Source organism: Scyliorhinus torazame, chromosome X, assembly GCF_047496885.1.
Source record: "Scyliorhinus torazame isolate Kashiwa2021f chromosome X, sScyTor2.1, whole genome shotgun sequence".
Classification (NCBI taxonomy): domain Eukaryota; kingdom Metazoa; phylum Chordata; class Chondrichthyes; order Carcharhiniformes; family Scyliorhinidae; genus Scyliorhinus; species Scyliorhinus torazame.
In genome coordinates, this window is record NC_092738.1 from 33,380,688 (window position 1) to 33,406,222 (window position 25,535).

The 25,535-nt window shown below is 44.6% G+C and overlaps 1 protein-coding gene across 6 annotated transcripts in view; it reads left to right on the plus strand.

Annotated features, from left to right (window-relative positions):
- r3hdm2 (R3H domain containing 2) overlaps positions 1-25,535 on the plus strand; it is a 325,172-nt gene that overhangs the window by 161,198 nt on the left and 138,439 nt on the right. For all 6 annotated transcript variants that reach the window (XM_072494033.1, XM_072494029.1, XM_072494034.1 and 3 more), the window contains 5 exons: positions 4,163-4,252; positions 5,342-5,474; positions 11,312-11,390; positions 22,534-22,593; positions 24,223-24,363. In XM_072494033.1, the coding sequence (XP_072350134.1) occupies positions 4,163-4,252; positions 5,342-5,474; positions 11,312-11,390; positions 22,534-22,593; positions 24,223-24,363 (503 nt within the window). The remainder of the gene's footprint in view (positions 1-4,162; positions 4,253-5,341; positions 5,475-11,311; positions 11,391-22,533; positions 22,594-24,222; positions 24,364-25,535) is intronic.

Sequence of the window (25,535 nt, forward strand, 5' to 3'; positions counted from 1 at the left end):
AATGGCTTTGAAGGTGACGGCAACCCTCAATTTCTTTGCCTCTGGGTCTTTCCAGTATGTGCCGTGTGTGAGGTGAGCCCTCCCCAGAAGGGCCAGAGGATGGAGTGTGAGCAACATGATCGATGGGATGGTGTCTGTGAGAGAGTGAGTATTGATATGTGTCTCCCGCTGATAGATGTGTGAGACCCATGCAGAGAGTGGCTGTTAAAGTATGTGTTGCAATGTTGAGAATTTGATAGTGGAGGGAATTGAGAGAGGACTTAGACTTGCCCTGACGGAGGAGATTAAATCATTCATGTGCTTCCTGCACTAAGTGGTGCTTTGGGCGTGGTTTCCAGCCACACTGACCTCCCGGTGAAGGCCTCACAGGCCAGAGAGGTGAGGGTGCTGTGCTTCCTCGAGCCATTCCTCAGAGTAGAGGACATGCTTCTGTGCCTGGGCCCGTCAAATCAAAACCACAAGGGCATGGTGGTTGAATTAGGGTGCAGACTTCTTCTTGAGGCTGCTAGTCTTTTGCCTCTGGGTTCCAGACACCCTGCAGGGCCTTGTGGATATGGGTGGGCTGGAGAGAGTATGTGTTGCACTGGCGTTTAACTATGACGCCCGGACCTTCGGACACACCAGCTGAAGGCGAGTTGTTGAATCAGCCAGGCGATTCGGAGAGATGCTTGCGCATAATTAATGAGATCAAGCGTGGAGTTGGGAGCAAGTTCCTGCCATTCCAATCAGCGGAAGGGCGCCACTGCGTATTCGACAAAAAGAATGGAGAATTCCGCCAACATTTCAGATCGATAATCACCCTCTGTTGAAAGGTCATCAATCTGAAAAAATAGCTCTTGTTGCTCGCTCCACAGCCGCTGCCTGACCTGCTGAGTATTTCCAGCATTTTCTGTTCATATTTCCCATTTCCACCATGGACAGTATTTTGCTTTTGTATTTCCTGTCCTGAACCTGCATTTTCACCTGGGCAGTGACTGTATTCTGGATAAAACTAAGCAGCAACAACTGTGTTGGAGTCTCTGTAACTCACTCCAGTTCAGTTACTCGAAACTGGAGAGATTTAAGCTGGAGATATCTTCTCCAGATGTGTTTGCTCAGGAGAGTCTTGCTGTCCGCAAAGTCTGTCATTCTGTAATCTGCTCTGCCAGATCTTAGATTATCCATATTTTGTTTGTTTAAGTAAAGTATTTATTCAACATTCTTTTTTTAAATCAAGTAGTTTGACTAGTTATGCTATACTTTTAGTGCAGCACTCCTATTTTCCTGGTCCTGGTTAAAACGACTGCCCTAATTTAGAGAGAAAAGGTCATGTTAAAATTCACGAACCAATCACCTAGCCGCCTCTGGACTTCCACTTGGGTCTCACCCTCACCCGTACTCGGATCACACCGTTTTCTGTGAAAGACCAGTGCAGCATCTCTTCCTTCACTGCATCGAATTCTCTCACCAACATCACCGTGTTAAGTGTATCGTGCTGGCCTCTGTGCTCCCTATTCTGTGAGTGAGTGAAGCTGCCTGTGTTTATACTCGCTGGAATTCCTGCTAACGAGGGAACCAGTTCTAACTAGTCAGCCACATAATGAACTAACTGTGCCGCTGCCACTAGTAGCCACTAAGACTGAAATAAGCTGCAAGTTGATGTTTAAAGTAAGATTAAATGATATATGCAAACAAATCAACCCTTAAAATTCTGTCCCTCACCAAATGGAAGGAGCAATTCAGGGAGGACAAGAGGGGAGTGAGCTCAGAGGAGCGGGAACATGATGAGCGAGCTGCCGATTAATCGCCGGGGATTAGAAGTTGTTATGCAGAGACTGAGGAAGGGAAGCTATGAGAAAATGTTATATTGTGCTCATTTGGGAGGATGGTAGAGAACGAGGAGTTTTGAGTGAGAGGTGAGTGGGATGCCAGAGGAGTAGGAGGTCAGGCCAAAGTATGACCTGGTGATAAGATCCACACGTTCACCATGTCAGTCATGTTGAAGTGTGTGCTGGAAAATCTGGCCTGATTGGGGGGAGGGGGGTCATCACCATCAGCTAGTTTTCCATTAGGGCCATGATGTCGGTGTGATCATCCACAATACTTCCATAGATGACAAGTGAATGGACATTCTGGAGGGAGATGCAGTGAGAGCTGATCCACAGGCAGAGTCCACAGGGCCAGCAATGGGAGGATGAGTTGGGCAGGTAGGATATTGGCCAAGTTGGTCCTCAGGCACACTGGGCAGGACGGTCAATGGAAAAGTGGGATGGGGCAGTTGGGGGTTGCTGTTAGTAGTGAGAGTGCCTTGAAAAGCACGTCAAAGGACGTGAAGAAAGGCAGAGAGGGAATGTATAGGCTCATCTAAAGAGGGAGTCGAGCCTGGGATGACAGCAAGAGAGTAGGGAGTGGAGGAGCACAGAAGGATGGGGGGAGAGATTTGGGAGGGCAGGGAACCTGAAAGGGGAGAAGTGAACAGAGGAAAGTGAAGATAGATCGAAGAGAGGGCTCCAGGAAGAGGTGAAGAGAAAAGGATTTATGTTTTTAAAAATAGGGACAAAAATGTAGAAATGGAGTGGTAGGCAAAATGTGTACACGGATGGACATGGGAAATTGGGTTGCATTGGCCTGGTTGCATAGCAATTATTAGAGTACATGTGTCCTGTTCGTAAATGGAGAACAGAGAAGAGGCAATAAGGGAGAGTCCAGAGTTAAAGTCAAAGGCTCTGTTATGGGGCAAAGTTGATGCAGGTAGGGTGCAGTCAGCATGATGATCTGGAACTGTTGTACAAGCTGAGCGACACGTGTTGAGGGTGAGTGAAGTCAGGAAGCTATTTGAAGGGGAGAGTGTAGGTTGATGCACCATTGGCGGGATGTCCATACGAATGAAGATCCGAGAGGTCTGCAGATCAGAAAGATGATGGCAAATTTGGAGGACACCTGAGTCCAAAGATGGTCAGGTTTGGTGGATTGGCCATGCTAAATTGTCCCTTTGTGTCCAGGGATGTGCAGGTTAGGTTACGGGGATAGGGAGGGATAGGCAGGGAAGTGCGCCCGGGTAGGGTGCTCTTTCGGAGGGCCAGTGCAGACTCGATGGGCCGAATAGGGATTCTATGATTCTCGGAGGTCAAAAGGTGGGCTAGGGGGAGTGAAGTTCTGACCAGGAACAGACTAGGTGAAGTTTTAGAATCAATAGGCCACTGACAGCAGGCTTAGTAGGAAAAAAACAGCAAGGTAGGCTTTGAAAATATAAAGAGCAGATCAGCTAAGTCCAGTGCAGAAATGTAGTCTTCATGTTGAGGGGAGTACAAGAGTGTGAAGCTAAATTTGAGGAAAGACCCAGAGCTCGGTGAGGAAGGCAGAGCGCACAGGCATAGTCGGTGTCTGAGCTGTATTGGTTTAAACTAGCAGCTTGTGCTGCAATGGACCTATTGTTCGAGCCAAGGTAACTTGAACAGTAAAACGGAGGAGATGGTAGGTCATCGGGCCAAGATGGCCAAGGCCATAGGTGAACAGTGGAAAGCTCCCATGGGATCCTGGGAACCATCATGAATGTCATTCCGGCTAGCTGTGGAGCAACAACTTTAATTGGCCTGTTGGATTTCTTTTGAACTCAATGGCTCAGTGATTAAGCATTGTGTGGTACTAAAACCATACTGAGCCAAAATCCCAGATTCATTTTGTGGTTTGATCTGAATTAGATATTACAATGAACCTTTCGGAGTATTAAACCTCACTTTAGCATTATTACCAAATAGAAAAACTAGGGTAGTAGTCACATAATAATAATCTTTATTGTTGTCACAAGTAGGCTTACATTAACACTCCAATGAAGTTACTGTGAAAATGGGATGTACTACCACCTGTAAGTTCCCCTCCAAATCATACCCCTTCCTCCTTCATCGCTGGTTCAAAACCCCAGGAACTCTTTAGCTAACAGCACTGTGCCTGCATCTGTGTCACATGGTCTACAGTGGGTCAAGAAGGTGGCTCACCACTGCCTTCTCCAGGAGAATTAGGATTGGCATAAAACGCTAGCCTTGCCGGTGATGTCCAGATCCCGTGAAATAATAACCGAATAAGAGTGATGAGAATCAGCAGGGTTGTCAAAACCAAGGCATGCCTCCGATTTCCATGTGTTCTCTCAGTACCTTTGAAAGGATTTTTCTCTTGTTCCTTTCAGTCCAATTCCAAGTTAAAACTGGTGCGAAGCCTTGCTGTGTGTGAAGAATCTTCCCACCCGTTCACATGTGATGGGCCTCAGGAAATCCAGGTAAAATGAACGGAGAAATGCAGTTTGCAAGAGGCTGAATGGGCAAAGTCAGCCACCATCCCATGAATAGGTTAAAAATGTGTAAAAATGGCATTTCTTTATTCCGCGTCTCCCACACACTGGAGGAGTTAATCCAGTCATGGATTCTTTGTGGGGAAACCATGCACTGATTTGCTGGCTTTCAATCATCAGAAACTCGGCCTGTTGCCTTCCTTCAATGCAGAAACCCGACAGAGCATTTCTGCTCCTTTCAAGACATAGCAGTAAATATTCTTTACAAATCCTGCAGCAATTGGCGGTCAGGTTAGTTAATATAACGAGATTTGGTCATTAACCCTCACTAGTTGGCTACCTAATGACACTACTTGCAGATCAATGCAGTGTTGATTTCCTAATGTGCCGAAGACTTTAAGCACTGCATTAACTGTGCCCGGCTAATTCGTACTGCTGCTGGTTTTGGTAGCCCACAAACACTCGACTGCTGACATATGGCCTTGGGATTTGGGTCTGGATTCATCGGAAAGATTTGGGATCGAAAAGTCATGTATTATGCATAATTGAATTAATTGGAGGAGGGGGAAATCAAAGAATCACAGGAACAAAAAGGTAATTGCTGTTCCAATTGTATTCGACCTGAATCTCTCAGAACCTCCGAGCACCGAAGCAAATGGATTCTGACCCCTCCCAATCCAAAGCTGCAAAGCTAGCCACGGTCAGCCATGAGCCAAACCTGGTGATTTAATGGAGACATCAAAGGAAGATGATTGTGGTCATTGGCATGAGGCAATACTGATTTTTCTGCTGTTACTGATTGGCACTGCACACCAACCAAAGTTTACCCCTAGGGCCCTGTCAAATAACCCAGCAGAGTCTAGCTGCCAAATTGTGTTGGTACATCCAAGAGATCTGCAACTCTATCCCCCAGTGTATTTATTTTATTTCCTGGGCTGATGTTAAACATGCGTGTGATCCGGGAAGCTGCCTTGTGGTCCTTGCTGGTGGAGAGATTTATTGCATCCCGCTGTTGCCTGCTTATGACCCAGTTAGTTTGCATTGCTCTGTGACCTATGCCTCTACTGTACTTTCCAGGATGTTATCCAACTCCAGTTCACTTGCCCTTCTGATAAAGAAGAAGAAAGGCCCTCAAAGGATGGCTCTGAGAAAGAAGACGAGGAAAAGAAAGAGAAGCTGGAGAAAGTACCGAAAAAAATGCTGTCAAGAGGTCAGAAGCTAGCTTCCTCGCTGGTCAGACAGGAGATTTAGCTCAAAGTTTTAACAACGCATTTACTAATTGAAGTCAAATGAGTGTGCACTGTTTAAAAGCATTGTCTAAAACCAATCTTTATAGAACCATAGGATAGTTACAGCACAGAAGCCAGCCACTTGGCCCGTTGTATCCACACAGCCTGATTGAATCTGCCTCCACCACTTTCAGACAGTGCATTCCAGGTCCGAATCACGTATTCACTTCTAAATTTTCTCCTCTATCCGCATTTGTGTCTTTTATGAACCATCTTCGATCGGTGCCCTCTGGTTCTCAACCCTTTGGCCAATGGGAACGTTTTTGCCTCTATCTACTCTCTCTCGGGACCCCTCATGATTTTGAACACCTCTATAAAATCTCTCAACCTTAAAGCAAACAGCTAGCTTCTCCCATCACGTTTCTCCCATCTGAACTGTTTCTCCGCGTTTCTCCCATCTGAACTGAATATGTACAAACATAACCGAAGCCCCTCATTCCTGGAACTATTTTCAGAACACTTTTCTGCACCCCCTTTAAAGTCTCCACGCCTTTCCTAACATGTCATGTCCAGAATTGGATACAATACTCCAATTGACGGCTTTCTAAAAGTTCTTTGTAGCTTTCTTGCGTTTGTGCTCTCTGCCTCTATTTGAAAATGAAATGAAAATCGCTTATTGTCACAAGTCGGCTTCAAATGAAGTTACTGTGAAAAGCCCTAGTCGCCACATTCCGGCGCCTGTTCGGGGAGGCTGGTACAGGAATTGAACCGTGCTGCTGACCTGCCTTGGTCTGCTTTAAAAGCCAGCGATTTAGCCCAGTGTGCTAAACCAGCCCCTATTTGTGAAGCCCAGGATCCTGTTTGCATTTTTAATCATTTTTTCTCAACATGCCCAAATACTTCTGATCTGTGATTTTGCACCCCCTTTTAGAATTGTATCCGTTTATTTATCTTGCGCCTCATTCGTCTTACCAAATTGTCTGACTTCACCCCTCCCGAAATTTAATTTCATCCATCATGCCGTCCGTTTCGCCTGTCTGTCCTCTTGAGGTTTAGACTTTGCCCTTTTACAGTTTTTCTTTTGCAGATGACACAAAATGTAGTCTCAAAAATTAAAGGAAGAGGGAAGTGAAAAAGTGTACAAGCTGTTTGAATCCGTATAATTATGTGTGAGGTATTTGTGGATATATATGGAGCGTTTTCAGAGTCCGTCGGAATAAGAATACAATGTTGTCATTACATCTGTTGTCCATTTTGTAGTAGTCTGGTAAAGTTAGGTCACTAGTGGTTAAGGTTTGCTCCTGTTGAATAGTACTGCAGTAGAATGTTTCAAGAAGTTCACTTTGTTTCTGTTGCAGAACATAAATCGGAATTTTTGTTGACTTTGCAATCATCCTAGTTACAAATGCCTGTTTTGGACAAAGCCCTGTACTACTTTTGTCACCCTGCGTTAGCATCAAGCATCCCCAGGCCTGATTTAGCACAGGTCACATACAGGGTAGCTCTGCTTCAAAAATGAGTCGTAAACCGATCTCCAGAGCACCTCTGCCTGGGTCGTTGGGCTATTTCCTCTTTTTCACCCCGTCATCTTTATCGGATTTTGGACATTGCTGCAATGTTGACAGTTTTTTCTTTAATGCTTATGGGTAACTTGCCTGAGCAGGTCTAATTTCACAAAGATCCCTCGCAACTTTTAGAAAAGAGGCCTTGAACCCATCACTGGAGATAAGTTCATGTCACAGAAGTGAAAGGTCTTTGTGCTTCAACCCACTTTTTTACCCAGTGCCCATCTTAAAATGGTCAACGAGGCCTTCCGTGGTTAAAATGGTTCAGTAGGTAAATTGGTTCAGTGGGTAAATATGGTCATATAAACTTGGTTCCCTTGTCAGTGAAGCATCTATCCAGCTCAAACTTAAAAATATTCAGTGATCCTGCCTCCACTGCTCTCTGGGGAAAAGGCCCGTGACCCTCCGAGAAAAGAAATTCTGCTAACCTCGGGAGACCCACATTTTTAAACTAGTTCTAGTCTCTCCCACAAGAGGGAACATCCACTCAACATTCGCCCTGTCAAACCCCCTCAGAATCTTGCATAAAATCACCTCTCATTCTTCTAAACGCCAGTGGATACAGGCCCAACCTGTCCAACCTTTCCTCATAAGATAGCCCCTTCATTCCAGGGTTCAGTTGAGTGAATCCTCTCTGATCTCCTTCTCATGCATTCACATACTTTCTGAATTAAGGAGGCCAAAATTGTACACGGTACTCCAGATGTGGTCTCGCCAAGGCCTTGTACAACTACAATAAAACACCCCTTCTTTTATATTCCATTCCCCGGGTAAGCGTTCTCCAAGGCGGCCTTCAGGACCCGCGACAACGCAAAATCGCCAAGCAGAAACTTACAGCCAAGTTCCGTGCACATGAGTGCGGCCTCAACCGGGACCTGGGATTCATGTCACATTACATTCATCCCCCACCATCTGGCCTGCGAAATCCTACCAACTGTCCTGGCTTGACACAATTCACACCTCTTTAACCTGGGGTTACCCCATCTCTGGATCTGTAAAGACCACGCAACCTGAAACATCTGTAATTACCTGCAAATGCTCGCATTCAAAGCATTGTCTTGCATCTTTGACTTTGTCTATACATATGTTTCTGGAACACACCTCTTCATTCACCTGAGGAAGGAGCAGTGCTCCGAAAGCTAGTGTTTGAAACAAACCTGTTTCCCTTTGAGGGGGAGAGCTGACTGGTGACGATTTAACCTGAGGATCACCACACCTCAGGCGAGGGGCAAGGCTGAGAACTCGGGCCTTGGGAATAATTGCCAGTAAAAGCACAAATAACAAAACGAACATTATGTAGATTTACATGGCAACAAAAGATAAACTGGAAATAACAAAAGAAGCTGTGTTATATATAGGCAATGTTTAATGCAAGGTTTTTGTTCATTGAAAATTCAGTTTATTAATCATGGAGTTCTGAGAATGAGGATTTTTTCACTAGCCCTCAAATTCTCTCACGCATTTTAGGAAAAGGTAGCTGCAAAAGTTGTGTTCAAAATTTTGGGCATTTTGATTAAATTAATTGCAGGTAATAAGTCTTTAAAAGTATTTGCACCCAAATTCTTGTAATCATTAGTCCTGTATGCACATATATTGTGGAACTGCCCTTTGCGGGTAAACCTTTAATACAAGGATAAAGGCTTTGGAAGAATTGTCACTGGGAAATATTTAATCATTATTCAGAAGAATCTACAATGCCAATGTCACCGTGCCACTCTATTAGATGCTGAACTGAACTCCTGATAGCATACCTTCTTCATCACATTTCCTAATTTGCACCTCCATAACATTGCCCCATCCTTAGCCCACCTTCTGAAATCCTCATCTATGTCGCCATCACCACCCTCCGAGCTTGACTGCTCCAATGACCCTCCGAATCTCCGTAAACCTCAGCTTGTGCAAAATGCTGCCTGTATCCTGTCCTGCACCAAGTTCCACTCAACTGTATCAGCTTTCAGCTCCCTGAATTCTCATCCTCATGTTTAAATCTCTCCCTCGCCTCCCTTCCTTCCTATCCTGGAGCATGCTCTTCCTCCCACTTGAGGTTTTCAGCCACATCTGCTGTATGTTAGCAGGCGTGCCTTCAGCCGCCTGGAATTCCCTCTCTGAATATCTCTGCCTTCCCACTTCCTTCTCCTGCTTTATGAAGCTCTCTGAACCCACCTCTGACTCTGTTTTTGAACATCCATCCTTTTATCTCCATTTGACTTTGTGTCCATTTTTGGCATTGCAACACCTGTGACGTGCAGTATGTGCATTTCTACATTTAAGGTGTTTTATAAATGCAAATTGTTGACTTAATATTATTCCCCCTTTCTGCCCTTAAAGCAGTGGTGCTTATGAGGAGTAGCCAATTTCCTTTTTGTTTGACCTCCTTAGCTTAGGAATGCTGTACTGATTTCAATCTTTTTTTTTTAAAGAGTACCCAATTCTTTTTTTCCAATTAAGGGACAATTTAGCGTGGCCAATCCACGTACCCTGCACATCTTTGGGTTGTGGGGGTGAGACCCACGCAGACACAGGGAGAATGTGCAAACTCACACGGACAGTGACCCAGAGCCGGGATCGAACCTGGGACCTCGGGGCCGTGAGGCAGCAGTGCTCACTACTGCGCCACCGTGCTGCCCAGTGCTGTACTGATTTAGTGCCACATTGGCAAATTCAGCACAGATGTGTGGGCAAGCTCTTTGGCCAGGGTGGACCTTCCAGCTGACCCTTCACCTGCCCTCACAGATGTTGCCTTTCCAAAGGATAATTTTTTAAAAGCCTACCTCTTTCTTGCTCGCAGATGCTGTGATAAAATGTCAATCTCCTGACTTGTGATCAGCGAACTCTGCTCGACCGATTGATCCAAGCTGGGCTCCTCCTGCCCTTTGTTTACCTTTTTCATTATCAGAGGCGCCTTGTATAAAATGGCAGAATTGTGTAGTGAAGCGGCAATGTTGGAGACAGCGTAAACATTTCCGCTTGTTCACTATAAACAGCACTAGTGAGCTTACTGCACCACAGAATGTTGGCATGCCGGGATCACATACCTTTGTAGTGGTTCATAAAATAAATTTACCCTAATGTCACTTCAGATAAGGCCCGATGTGATGCTTTACTACTTTTTCTATAGAGTGCTGAAACAGTAGATAGGTTGCTGCAAAATACTGACACGTCACTCAAACAGCCTCCCCGAACAGCCTCCCCGAACAGGCGCCGGAATGTGGCGACTAGGGGCTTTTCACAGTAACTTCATTTGAAGCCGACTTGTGACAATAAGCGATTTTCATTTCATTTCAACTATGAGGAAACGGGGAAAACATTCTCACACCATTTAATTTACTCCTTGAGCCTTGGTGACGCCTCCTTGACTCTTCAACAAGTGCTAAGCTCTACCTTTTTCGCCATAAACCATCCCGCCCCACTTTCCTTCTTTGAGAGAGTCTCCTTAAAACCTACATTGAGCAAATTCTTCTCGGTCCTTCCCAATATTGCCTTTGGATGAAAATCCACCGATTTTTGATCATGCCTACGTGAAGTGCCTCGGGATGTTTTTCTATGATAAAAGAATGTATAAATGCAATTAGTCATGGATGGAGTAGTCGGGATGGAACGTTTTCCTCATGGCAAACTGGTTACAAATCCACATCCTGTTGCTTGAACTTCCAATTTCTAAGCATTCTGCTCCCAGTTACAAGTGACGTTTGAACTCTGTTGTAGTGCTGCCCATGTTTGCTGCAAGCACATTCCTTGAAGTGGCTGAGTTCTCATTCTTGCCTCTCAACCCCTGACAGCTAATGCAGGACAGCATCAATAGCAATCATGGAGCAGTAAGGTTACTTTAAAGTATGATCGCATGGGGCTGCACGGTAGCACAGTGGTTAGCACTGTTGCTTCACAGCGCCAGAGTCCCAGGTTCGATTCCCAGCTTGCGTCACTGTCTGTGCGGACTCTGCACGTTCTCCCCGTGTCTGCGTGGGTTTCCTCCGGGTGCTCCGGTTTCCTCCCACAAGTCCCGAAAGACGTGCTGTTAGATGAATTGGACATTCTGAATTCTCCCTCTGTGACCCGAACAGGCACCGGAATGTGGCGACTAGGGGCTTTTCACAGTAACTTCATTGCAGTGTTAATGTAAACCTACGTGTGACACTAATAAAAGATTATTATTATTATTAAAAGGAGCAAAATAATAGAAAAAAGGCTGCCTACATATTTTCTGAAAGATAACTACTTTTGTTAATGCAACAAATTTGTGTTCCTTTTAACAGATTCTAGTCAAGAATATACGGATTCCACCGGAATTGATCTGCACGAGTTTCTAGTAAATACACTGAAAAATAACCCCAGGTAAAGACTTTCCTTTGCAGAAATACAGAATCTCCTCATAATTTAAGGTGAACTTTGAAAGTTTGTTTCATTGGCAGGAACTATGGGATTGAGTTCCGTCTCTAAGATCTCGTGTCTGTGGACAGGTTATCCAGGTTGTTAGGCACGTGTGTGTATGACCTTGTTCTCCTTTGTTAGCTTCTGATTGTCTCTCAGTCTGGCTTTTAAAGTACTTCACTGGTTGTAAAGCACTTTGAGATGTCCAGTGTTTTGTCAAAAGTTCCCCCAGAAGCTGTTGCACTTTTGAGATGGAGGTGAGGTTGTGTTTTTGTCTAATCATTAAGAAAGTATAGTGTATGGCACCTACCCGTCCTGCTGGTGACCATATTGAGTGAGTGTATTTGGGTGACCATTCATAATTAGGGTACGTAGTGCCAGTCTAGTGTTCCATGTAAATTTAAAGTGGTCTGTGAACCTATGCAAGGGTTCAATTGCAGCTTCAATCTCACTGTTAGACAATTGTTTTTGCCGGCTGGAGTTTATTGCAATTCGGTATTCATTCTCAAAAACTCTCACGTTGATCATTGCGGTGATAGCACAGCTGTGCTATAATTCACTGACTGACCACTAGGAGTCTCAGGATATAAGTGAATGTTTGAGTCAGGTGACCTCAGACTGGCTGGAGGAAGCTGGAGAGAAGTTGCTTGTGGACGATCATACTGTTATTCATCTGTTGTTTTGCATATATTTGACTCACAGTTAATGTTAATAAATCGTTTATAGCTTTAGCTCCAAGTGTTCTTGTAATATAAAGTTGGCCATCCAACAAGAACATTACAGTTGTGACATCACAGAAGTGAAACAATGATTCTAACAGTGCAAAGTACAGTAAAGTACACATCACAAAATGTTTGAGCAGTGGATTGCCGTGTTGTCAGCACTACACAGTGCATTGCATCTTATCTTGTGATTTTCCAGCAACAGAAGCTAATTCAGTCTTCGCAGGATTGAACATTAATAGAGGAGTTTCTCTGATTATGATCCTGGGGCCGCTGCAATCCATTTTGCATTGCCCATCCTTAGCTGCTGTGTGAATGTGGTGATGGAGCATCGCCTTGAAGCACGACAAGCAGCTTAATTCAACTCAGTGACTTGCTCGGCAGTGAAGAATCAACGACATCGATGAGGGATTGGAGTCGCGTATAGGCCAGAGCGGGTAAGGCTGGCAGGCTTCCTTCCCAAATTGGTTACTTGTGGACCAGTTAGGTTTCCATGATAATCTCGGAGCGTTTCATTTCCAGGTTTCTTTTGAACTGAATTCAAATTCTCAAGCGACCATGATGAGATTTGAATTCCAGTTCTCTGGATTATTAGCCCAGTAAATGACGACGACACACTACCCTACCCCTTTTAATGATGCATTGAGGACTTCAGCACCCTTTCACCTACATCACTGTCTATATTGAGTGTTGACACGTGAAATACAGTAAAGTTTGGGAAATTATTAATAAACTTGGCAGTATATAATGACCAGTGTTGAGTTTGCAAGGCTGTCATTTAATCATGGGCATTCAGATTCGTAAACTGCTTGAACTTTATTCTCACAGCTTCTGATCAAATTACAGTCTTATAACACTGTGGAATTTATCTATGCCAAAGTTATATTCTGAGTGAGTAAGCCAGCCACCAGCTGTTACGGTAAAGTTAACATGGAATTCAAAGTGTAACTATTGAAGTTACTGTGTATTTTCATTTTCAACCTGTTTTTAATCTGTAACAATGATGTGTGATCAGCACTCGGCTCCTAAACGAGGTAGAGTAAAATTCTTCAAAGTCAAATGCAAAACTGAGCTTGTCTTTGATTTCCATCATCACAGTCAACTTGAGCTGCAATAGCTTGAATGTTCGTCTCCGGTATTTACTGAAATGCTAACTACCGTTAAAAGTAGAATCGACATATCAGCCTAGTAGGATGGAACGTCATGGCAAGAATTTTCCAAAACACTTTAAAACTTTACTGTGACATGTCTTATTGTGGGATGTGGACATTGCAGGCTGGGCCTGCATTTATTGCCTGTCCCTGATTGTCCTTGAACTGAGTGTTTGCCGACTATTTCAGAGGACATTTGAGAGTCAACCACATTGCTGTGTCGATGGTAGCCATGATGTGGAGATGCTGGCATTGGACTGGGATGGGCGCAGCAAGAAATCTTACAACACCAGGTTAAAGTCCAACAGGTGTGTTTCGAATCACGAACAACAAACTACCCAGCCTTTAGAACAGCGACCACGACACCACACAACCCTGCCATGGCAATCTCTGCAAGACGTGCCAGATCATCAACATGGATACCACCATTACACGTGAGAACACCACCCACCAGGTACGCGGTACATACTCGTACGATTCAGGATGACAGCCGGTGACTAGTGGTGTGCCTCAGGGGTCAGTGCTGGGACCACAACTTTTTACATGTACATTAATGATCTGGAAGATGGTACTGAAGGCACTGTTGCTAAGTTTGCAAATGATACAAAGATCTGTAGAGGGACAGGTAGTATTGAGGAAGCAAGGGGGCTGCAGAAGGATTTGGACAAGCTCGGAGAGCGGGCAATGAAGTGACAGATGAAATACAATGTGGAAAGGTGTGAGGTTATGCACTTCGGAATGAGGAATTTAGGCATAGACTATTTTCTAAATGGGGAAATGATTCGGAAAGCAGAAGCACAAAGGGACTTGGGAGTCCTTGTTCACGATTCTCTTAAGGTTAATGTGCAGGTTCAGTCGGCAGTTAAGAAGGGAGGGCTAGAATACAAGACCAGGGATGTACTTCTGAGGCTGTATAAGGCTCTGGTCAGACCCCATTTGGAGTATTGTGAGCAGTTTTGGGCCCCATATCTAAGGAAGGATGTGCTGGCCTTGGAAAGTGTCCAGAGGAGGTTCACAGGAATGATCCCTGGAATGAAGAACTTGTCGTATGGGGAACGGTTGAGGACTCTGGGTCTGTACTCGGTGGAGTTTAGAAGGATGAGGGGGGATCTTATTGAAACTTACAGGACACTGCGAGGCCTGCATAGAGTGGACGTGGAGAGGATGTTTCCACTTGTCGGAAAAACTAGAACCAGAGGACACCATCTCAGACTGAAGGGACGATCCTTTAAAACCGAGATGAGGAGGAATTTCTTCAGCCAGAGGGTGGTGAATCTGTGGAACTCTTTGCCGCAGAAGGCTGTGGAGGCCAAATCACTGAGTGTCTTTAAAACAGTGTTAGATAGGTTCTTGATTAATAAGGGGATCAGGGGTTATGGGGAGAAGGCAGGAGAATGGGGATGAGAAAATATCAGCCATGATTGAATGGCGGAGCAGACTCGATGGGCCGAGTGGCCTAATTCTGCTCCTATGTCTTATGGTCTTATGGACTCGGCCAACGTTGTCTACCTCATACGCTGCAGGATAGGGTGTCCCGAAGCGTGGTACATTGGTGAGACCTTGCAAACGCTGGGACAACGGATGAATGGACATTGCGCGCCAATCACCAGGCAGGAATGTCCCTTTCCAGTCGGGGAACACTTCAGCAGTCGGGCATTCAGCCTCTGATCTTCGGGTAAGCGTTCTCCAAGGCGGCCTTCAGGAGCGCAGAATCGCTGAGCAGAAACTTATAGCCAAGTTCCGCACACATGAGTACGTCCTCAAGCGGGACCTTTGATTCATGTCGCATTACATTCACCCCCCCCCCCCCCCCACCATCTGGCCTGGGCTTGCGAAATCCTACCAACTGTCCTGGCTTGAGACAATTTACACCTCTTTAACCTGTGATTATCCCTCTCTCCAGTTGTTCCATCTGGACCTGTAAAGACTTAATTACCTGCAAAGTATCATCTTGCATCATTGGCTTTGTCTATATATGCTGTGTTTGTGTAACCTACCTCTATACTCACCTGAGGAAGGAGTGGTGCTCCAAAAGCGAGTGATTCCAAATGAACCTGTTGGACTTTAACCTGGTGTTGTAAGACTTCTTACTGTGCTGTGGATCTGGAGTCACATGTCGGATAGGATAGCAGATTTCCTTCCCTGAGGTGTTTTTTTTTTTTTTTTTTTTTACAACAATCGACGATTCATTTTAATTGCAGATTTTTATTGTTTGATAGTAGGCAAGACCCTAAACTTATTTTTTTCCCCAACATTGGACCCCAACTGAAATGAATTTGCCCTGTCAAAGTATCCGTCACTGCCACAACCGATTGGCCAAAGCGAGAGGGAAAGCCTGAGGCTTGAGGCAGAACAGTACTGGAGATCCACAGGTATAAGAACGGAATTGGAAGGAATAAATACAAAAAGATCGAGGAGTGATGACTCAGGACAGCAGGCAGGGGATTGGTTGCTCCAAGGAGCCTAGGGGTGAGGAGTCTGTAGCTGAGGGAGTTAACGGGACAGAGCATCAGAGTGCAGTGAGTGTCGAGGAGCAAGGTTAATAAAGCTACTCTATTGTGCTGACTCACCAAGTTGGAGCTCATGGAATAAACGGTCAGTGGCAACATGGTGCAAAATTGGCTGAGTGACAGCAAACGGAGTAAAGGTCTGTATTTCGGACTGGAGGAAGATGTGTCGTGGTTTCCTTCGGGGTCGGTGTTGGATCTGCTGCTTTTTCTAATAAATTAATGACCTGGACCTTGGCGTACAGGGCACAATCTCAAAATTTGCGGGCGGCACAAAACTTGTAGTATTGTGAACTGCGAGGACGGCAGTGGCGAACATCAAAAGGATATAGACCGGTTGATGGAATGGGCGGACAAGTGACAGATGAAATTAGATGCAGAAAAATGTGAAGTGATTAATTTTAAGAATGGGGAGAGGCAATGTAAAATCAATAGTGCAATCGTAAAGGTACAGGAGCAGAGGGACCTGGGGATACACGTGCGTAAATCACTGACGATGGCAGAATAGGTTGAGAAAGCGGTTAATGAAGCAGATTGGACCCTAGGTTTTATAAATAAGCTACAAAAACTAGGAAGTTAGGATAAATCCTTGAAACAAAAAACACTGGTTTGGCTGTAGTTCGAGTAGTGCTTATGGTCTGAGGTCAATTTGTAAAATTGTGAGGAAAGGATACTTCATTCCAGGAATGATGACTCTGAGCAATACGCATCTTTTGATGTTAAAACAAATTGTTATTTAAACACAGAATTAACCACATTAACATCAAAGAAGTAGCTTTATAATTATCAGTTACAAACAGTTGTTTAATAAAAGGAAAAACTTGAACTTACTATCTACACCTGCCACTAATTCCAATTAAGCAACTCAATACAGTTCAAATGCCACTTATAAATAAGGTTAGCACAACAGGTTTACTTGCTTAGCTGCGTAGAGTTTTGAAGAGTGTTATTTTCAAGAGCATATTTGGTACACTTTTGTTTTGTCAGACTTAGGTCCTATATCAAGCTGTTAAACTTCAAATATTCTAGCAGACTGCAAAACTACGTTCAGACCTGGCTCCTTCCATTAATTACGTACTCTGTATACCACGAAGGTCCATGACCACCTTAGCTAGGACTAAACACCACTCCCTCATAAATTATCTACACTCCAGGGAATCTCCAGCAATCAAAACACAATTCCATTAAACCTTTATCTGTAACCAAGAAGTGGCAGAGTCGATTATTACCTCCCCTTTTGTGACTCTTTAACTACAGCTTTAGCAGACACCCAGTATGTGTGTATTTTAAACCAGGGTTTTTAATAACATTGCTGCAACAACTTTGAAATATAATATCTAATAATTTCTACATGCATCAGAAAAGGAATTATACAAAAGGTGATTACACAGATTAAATGGTAATTCAGTCTGGGATTTTGCATCATTACTTATTAAGAACGTGTTCCTAAAATTCAGCTATGTATCATAGGCTTCTGAAAGTCAGAAGTGAACATGATCAGACATCTGGCATAAAAGACTGCTATAAGTATGTAGTTTTACTGAGCTCAATATGAGCAACTTTAAGAATCAATTTCTTTGTGGTAAACATTTGAAATCACTGAAAATATACAAACAAGTAAATTAATTTGGTTTGATTTTGGAACATATAAGCATATATTGACCAAATACATGCTCTGTGATCATATACTAAGGCCATCCTCAATAATTAAATAACAGGGAATTATGAGGGATCATCAAAAGGGAAGAGTTTAATCAAGGCCACAGCACCCATAGAATAGAATCCCTACAGTGCAGAAGTAGGCCATTCGGCTCATCGACTCTGCACCGGCCCTTGGAAAGAGCACCCTACTTAAGCCCACGCCTCCACCCTATCCCCGTAATCCAGTAACCCCAGCTAACCTTTTTGGACAATAAGGGGCAATTGATCATGGCTAATCCACCTAACCTGCACATCTTTGGACTGTGGGAGGAAACCGGAGCACCCGGAGGAAACCCACGCACACACGGGGAGGATGTGCAGACTCCGCACAGACAGTGACCCAAGCCGGGAATTGAACCCAGGTCCCTGGTGCTGTGAAACAGCAGTGCTACATAGCTGCCAGAGGTGATGATGATATACCTTGACATTACCTGCAACACTTTTCCTTTGAAAGTGGCCCATTGTTGAGCCACCGTCTTTCGGGCCAACATTTTATTTCAACTCTGATGCATTCTCATCCCGTCAAAGTTGGCTTTCCTGGAATTAATTATCCCTGCTCTGGATTGTTCCTTTTCCATGGTCACCTTCAACCTTATGATGCAAGGGGTCACTGAACCCTGACATTTGTTCCACTTGGGGTCAACTTATTCCCCAGAACCAGGTCCAACAATGCTGCACTCTCATAGGAACATAAGACCCTACCCATGGGCAGGGTCGACCTGTTCCTCGCCAGTGGTAACATCTCCAGTGGCTATCGAGAAGCCAAGTGAGGTCAGGGAAACAGAGCAGCTGCAGAACAAAGTCCCTGGCATTTTCCCTGACTGCATAGTAATCCAGTCCATGGCCTAACTGACCCTGTCAGAAGATGCCAAACTGGCACTACTTGCCATCTGGTTATCCAAAACCTATTTTGCAACTTTTGAAGACCCTAAGGATGTCATGAATAGGTCTCCCTTAGTTACGGCTCAGCAAGTCAACCTGGTGCTAAACCCTGACAAACACAGACAGCCCAAACCGAAACGGAGGTGGAGGGAGTTGCAGAGTGCTATTACTTTCAAAGTGAGGCACTGATGAACTAAGCTCCTCCTCACAGAGCTGCAGACAAGGAGTGGACAGTGATTCACCAGTGTCGCCAATGTATCCAAGGGGAAATATGGAGGCTGGCTCACGAAATCCTGATGGCTGCACATATCGGTATACAAAAAGCCCCAAGCCCGCAAAGTCCCAGCACTTTTGCTGGCCACGCCTCCACAAAGATGGAGTGAGTTTCTGCAAAAAACTGCCCCACCTGTCGGGTATTGGAGAAACTGCAGTCTGCAAGTAAACCTGCACCTATGATTGCCATAGCTGCATCAGCAAGGTACTCGTGGATTGTGTGGGACCCCAACTGAAAACAAAAGCGTGCTGCCAGTGCATTCTTACTATTATGGACATAGCTACCCAACTCCCAGAGGCCATTCCCCTGAGATCTACTCTGCCACGATAGTTCTTTACCCAATATGTGGGCAGCACGGTAGCACAAGTGGATAGCACTGTGGTTTCACAGCGCCAGGGTCCCAGGTTCGATTCCCCGCTGGGTCACAGTCTGTGCGGGTTCTCCACGTGTCTGCGTGGGTTTCCTCCGGTTTCCTCCCACAGTCCAAAGACGTGCAGGTTAGGTGGATTGGCCATGGTAAATTGTCCTTAGTGACCAAAAAGGTTAGGAGGGGGTTATTGGATTGCAGGGATAGGGTGGAGGTGAAGGCTTAAGTGGGTCGGTGCAGACTCGATGGGCTGAATGGCTTCCTTCTGCACTGTATGTTCTATATGGGCTTTCCACTGAGATCCAGTCAGATCCAGGCTCAAATTTCATGCCCGGAATGTTCCAGGAAGTTGTGGGTGTAACCCAGTTAAATTCCTCCGCATACCACTCACAGTCACAAAGAGCTTTAGCGGGGTACCACTAGAACCCAAGAACACCAATCAGGGCAGACCGTCACGGGTACTCACGACTGGGATAAAGGACTCGATTGTCTTCTGCTTCCCAGCAAGAATGAGTCCACTGGGTTTACCCCTTTTCAATTGGTTAACAGACACCAAGTGAAGGATCCCCTGAAACTAATCCAGGAGAGAAACTTCAAAAACAGAAGAAGGGGGGGTCTCCATGTTGGACTATATATCTGCGTTCTGTGTGCCATTCACAGCCTGCGATGTGACTGAGGAGCAATTAAAAAGCTGCCAAACAGCAATGAAAAAATGGACAGACAAACATGTCTAAGCCCGAATCCTTCAGCCGAGAGACTGTGCGAGTGCTGCTCCTGATACCGGGAGATTTCCTGACAGTCCGGATCAGTGGCCTGTGCAGCGCAGCAAAGAGAATTGGGGCGGTGAACTATTTAATCAACGCCCCAAGCCCATGTCAACGTGTTAGAGCAGCAGCCCAGGAAGGTGACAAGCAGGTAATGCTCTGGTCAGATAGCAAAAGAGCTGGAGGATGAAATTGACCATGAGGATGAATTAGAGGGAGTACAAACTGAAAATGCTGGATAAACCCAGCAGGTCTGGCAGCATCTGTGGAGAGAGAAACAGCGTTAACGTTTTGAGATCTGGAGAAGAGTCATGTGGACCTGAAACGTTAACTCGGATTCCCTCTCCACAGATGCTGTCAGACCTGCTGGGTTTATCCAGCGTTTCCTGTTTTTATTTCCGATTTCCAGCACCTGAAGTATTTTGTTTTTCTATGAATCCGAGGGAGGCCTGGGCGAGTGCAAAATTGGATCCCCTAATGTCTCGTTAGCAAACACAGATATTTTTGAGAAATGAGATACCATATTTAGCCATTTAAATGCGGAAGCAACCTAGCAAGGCATTTAACAGCTCCTGTAGCGACACGCCAGGCTGCACAACTTTAACTCATTAATTAATTAATTGGGCATTAATTACCCAACGATTCATACAGTAACCAGAGCTGACTCCTACCTGATCCACTGGCTGGAAGACTGCACGGAGTCAGTAACACATGAGATAGACTTATTAAAGGGATATTGGCAACTGCCTTTAACTCCAGATGGGTTATTCCAGTGTCAAACAATGCCATTTGGACTCTGCCCCCAAAGGCAAATGAACCAGCTAGTTAACCGGCCTATGCAACTATGCAGTATATAGTGACACCTGGGAAAGCCAACCATTGCAACTGGAAGTCCCCTACCGAAGGTTACAGTCTACTGTCCTTGTGATCAACCTTGCAAAAAGCGAGTTTGCTTATGCTCCAGTGACCTCCATAGGACATGTGGTGGGTCAAGGAGCAGTACTGCCCAGAACTGCGAAGACACGAGCAGCAGCGACTTTTCCCATCCCCCACAGCCAAATAGAAAATATTGAGATTCCTCGGGATATCTGGTTTCTCCTGTAAGTTTATCCCTAACCTCAATACTATAGCTGCCTCACTAATAGATCTTTACAGAAAAAAAGCAATTGTATTGTGGACAGAGATGCCAGTAAACCTTTTGAGAAGCTGAAAACCATTCCAGCAAACAAACCACTGTTAACAGCCCTAGACTTCAACAAAGCATATAACGCAGCCGTCCATGCTGGTGAGCTCGGGGTCAGGACTGTCCTGGGTGGATGAAGCAGACATAACAACCAAACGGGTATTTCGCCCAAGAAACTGAACAATCAGAAACGCTGTGGAAAATGAGACCTCGGGATTATTACTGGCTTTCAAACACTTTGAGAGATATATCCGAAATGGCCACACCGAGGCCTACAAGGTTGTGGGCCAAGTGCTGGAAAATGGGGTTCGAATAGTTGGGTGGTTGTTTTTGACCAGCGCAGATGGGATGGGCCGAAGGGCCTTTTCTGTGCTGCATGACTCTTTTATGATCGAGACCACGATCTATACGGATCACAATCCTTTAACCTTTGTGGAAACGTTCAAAATCACTGTGGGATTATATCACTTCAAATTTACACACATTGCAGGGAAAAAGAATGTGATTGTGGACGTTCTCTCCAGAGTTTACCTGAAATTCAGCTGAAACCGAGTAAAAGGGACGGTGTGAATGTGTATATATGGATTCTGTTTACTTCTTTCATTTTTGTGTTTTATTCCCAGTCTTGGAATGAAATGAGAGCGAATCTCGTTTAATTCCGCGTGGTGAGGATATGCTATTTTTTAAAGATACAAGTTCTAATTTTTTCTTTCTCTGGATTGTTTAAAAAAAATGGAAACGCTCCGCAGACAGTGGAGACTGCCAGACAGCTACGATATACAACTTACCTTGCACCAAGTGGGATGAAAAGCAAAAACACTCAACCCCCTCGCGAACGTGGAAGATTCCATCTCCTGTTGGTTCTGCACTACCCTGAAATTTAGCCAATATTTCTGAGATTAGACATCTAAAACAATGACTGCAACACACAATGGACTACTAGAATTTCTCTGGCAGTAGGGTACTTTAATTCTGTTTACCAAGCAGGAGAGTGCTGTACTGAAACAGGATGTTGAATCTCTCTCTCTCTCTCACTCGCTCTCCCCCCTCATGCAAGTATTGTGCCTGGATTTGCAAAGCAACCATCCTTCAAAGAAAAACTCTGCAAACCAAGATGTTTTGGGAAGTAAAGTATGGAAATCTGCTCCCTACAGCTAAACCCAGGAAGGCAACGAGGATAAAATTACCACATTAAGAAGCCAAAGAACGGTTAACCATACTCTTCTTCGTTTTCTCTTCTTCACGAATTGTAAACTAATCCGTAAATGTTCCTCTTCTGCCATCTGTACTTCCAGGGAATGTGTGCGACATGTGAATCGTGTTGCGATTTACATTTTGTTTTTAAATTCAGGAAATGGTTTCAATAAATTTACCGTGAAATTTGTTTAGCTTAAGAAAACCTGCCTGACTAATTCTTTACAATCTGAAAGCGTAAATAACGTTAATGGTCTCTATGGAGATAATAACGCAAGGAAATAATGGTAGTTGCTTTGTGTATCTTAGTTTTACTGTATTAAATATATATTACTGTATAAATCCATTATTGTGTCTTCCAGGGACAGGATGATGCTGCTAAAATTAGAACAAGAAATTCTGGACTTTATCAGTGATAATCTGTAAGTAAATTATTACTGTCTGTGTTCACACAAATAGCATTGTGTGAGCTGACCAGTGTGCCAATGAAAGCAAGCTTGAACATTTAACCAAGTTTTATTCAGATAATTTTGCATATTTCACATAAGAATAACCCTTTTCCAAGTTTATTTTGATTATTTTTTGCATTCGGAGCTGAACTTCATTTGAAAAATGCAGGGTTAAGTTTTCTGTTTCCTAAATTTGGAAGTTGTTTTGGTGAAAGCAGACGGTAAATGTATGCTATGTTAATAAGGCCCGCCTATTCTGGTTTTGGCAAGTAAATCGGGTTTTATTTGCTGATTGCCAGAATTTGATTGTGCCTGGAGGTGTTAAGACTGATATTGAGTGCTGACAAGACACCATTTTTGTGAAGCAGTGTGTGGGGGCTCCGTGCACCCACTTCTACTGAAGGTTGTGGAGTGCGAGGGTGCAGATGTTCACCAAGGTACTGAAGGAACTGGTGGAAGAAGTTCAGAGGAGGAGGAATGCCCAGTACCCACAGGAGCTAAAAAGCCCACTCCCCCTCCAGATTCCCACTGCTGCAGCAGCAGATACTGCTCTGCATGGCCTCCTACCTCGTCCATCCCTTCTGCAGACCAAGTGGTATCCTTAGCAAGATGCCTATGACCCCCCCCCCTTCTCCTGCGGACTCCGGATAAGGTGTCCCAGTGGCAAAGCACTCATTGTTTTCGGGCGAAGCCCAATGACAATTTACAGATAAAAATGTTGCTAAAGTCTTGACAAAGAGTGTCCCAGAAAATCTGCCAGATGTGTTTCAAACGTCCTCTTTAAACCTCTTGCAAATGATCCAATTGCAATGAGGTTCATGCCTACAAGATCTGAAATTGTGCACACAGAAGTGAATTTGTTTAGTCATTGATTTGTATCTGAGATTTTGATGCTTTGCACATGTGGACGGTCGGTTTCCACGCTTGGCCTGACTTTTTCCGAATTCAGAATTTTCAGCAAATTGCCGTGACATAAATTTCTAGTGTAAAGTTCAAATTTAAACAGAGCAAAATGACGCAGGAACTGGGGTTTTATTTTATCTTAATTAGTATTAAAGATGTGACTTCGAAAGTAAATAAGCATTCTGCATAATGTGCTCTGGCCCGTGGAATGAGAAATTGTAAGGAAAGTAAAATGGCTCAAATTTATGTAGCATCTTATCCGAAAGCTCGTTAGAGCCAATGGGTAATTTCTCGAGTGCAGCCGCTGTTGCTATGTAGACGCCATGACAGCCAATTTGTGCACAGCACGAATCTGCACAAGTGACCAGTTAACCTGCTTTGGGTTGGGCGAGGGCAGAATATTGTTGACGATACCAGAACTCCCTGCTCCTCTCGTCATGCTATGGGATTTTAAATTTCCATTTAACCGGTAGGTGGGGCTCTATGTATTATCCACGGAATGGTACGTCGAACAATGCAGCATTCCTTCATTTCTCCATCGGAGGTGTCAGCCTCGATTTAAACATTCAAAGTAAAGAAATTGAGCTGCTTTCTCAAATCAAATCCCCTCGCCCTTATGGAATCTGCTTCATTTGAATGAGAGAATTGTAGGTGCAGCTCCTGCGCAAACATTTTATTTGACGACTTTGTTATTTTCAGTAATCAGTACAAGAAATTTCCTCAGATGACCTCCTACCACAGAATGCTCTTACACAGGGTGGCTGCATACTTTGGAATGGATCACAATGTTGACCAAACTGGAAAAGCTGTTATAATTAATAAGACAATAAATACGAGAATGTAAGTATGATGTGATTGGAGACCACTTTTGTTTGGTGTTTTTTAGTGAAATCCCCACCAGTGAGATTTGACTATAAACTAACTATCTCAAAGTCCCTTTCTTTGGGCGTCTGGTTTAGCTCAGTTGGCTGGACAGTTGGTCCGTGATGCGGAGCGAGACCAACAGCGCGGGTTCAATTCCCCGCACCGGCTGAGGTTATTTGTGAAGGCCCCACCTTCTCAACCTTTCCCCTCTCCTGAGGTGCGGTGACCCTCGGGTTAAATCACCGCCAGTCAGCTCTCCCCCTCAAAGGGGAAAGCAGCCGATGAACATAGAAACATATGGTCCCGACAGTGCAGAAGGAGGCCACTTGGCCCGTCGAGTCTGCGCCAATCCACTCCGCCCTATACCAGTGACCCCATAACCTAACCTGTACATCTTTGGACACTAAGGGACAATTTAACACGGCCAATCCACCTAACCTGTACATCTTTGGACACTAAGGGACAATTTAACACGGCCAATCCACCTAACCTGCACATCTTTGGACACTAAGGGACAATTTAACATGGTCAATCCACCTAACCTGCACATCTTTGGACACTAAGGCACAATTTATCGTGGCCAATCCACCTAACCTGCACATCTTTGGACACGAAGGGACAATTTATCATGGTCAATCCACCTAACCTGCACATCTTTGGACACTAAGGGACAATTTAACACGGCCAATCCACCTAACCTGCACATCTTTGGACACTAAGGGACAATTTAACATGGTCAATCCACCTAACCTGCACATCTTTGGACACTAAGGGACAATTTAACATGGCCAATCCACCTAACCTGCACATCTTTGGACACTAAGGGACAATTTAACACGGCCAATCCACCTAACCTGCACATCTTTGGACACTAAGGGACAATTTAACATGGCCAATCCACCTAACCTGCACATCTTTGGATACTAAGGGACAATTTAACATGGCCAATCCACCTAACCTGCACATCTTTGGACACTAAGCGACAATTTAACATGGCCAATCCACCTAACCTGTACATCTTTGGACACTAAGGGACAATTTAACATGGCCAATCCACCTAACCTGCACATCTTTGGACACTAAGGGACAATTTAACACGGCCAATCCACCTAACCTGCACATCTTTGGACACTAAGGGACAATTTAAC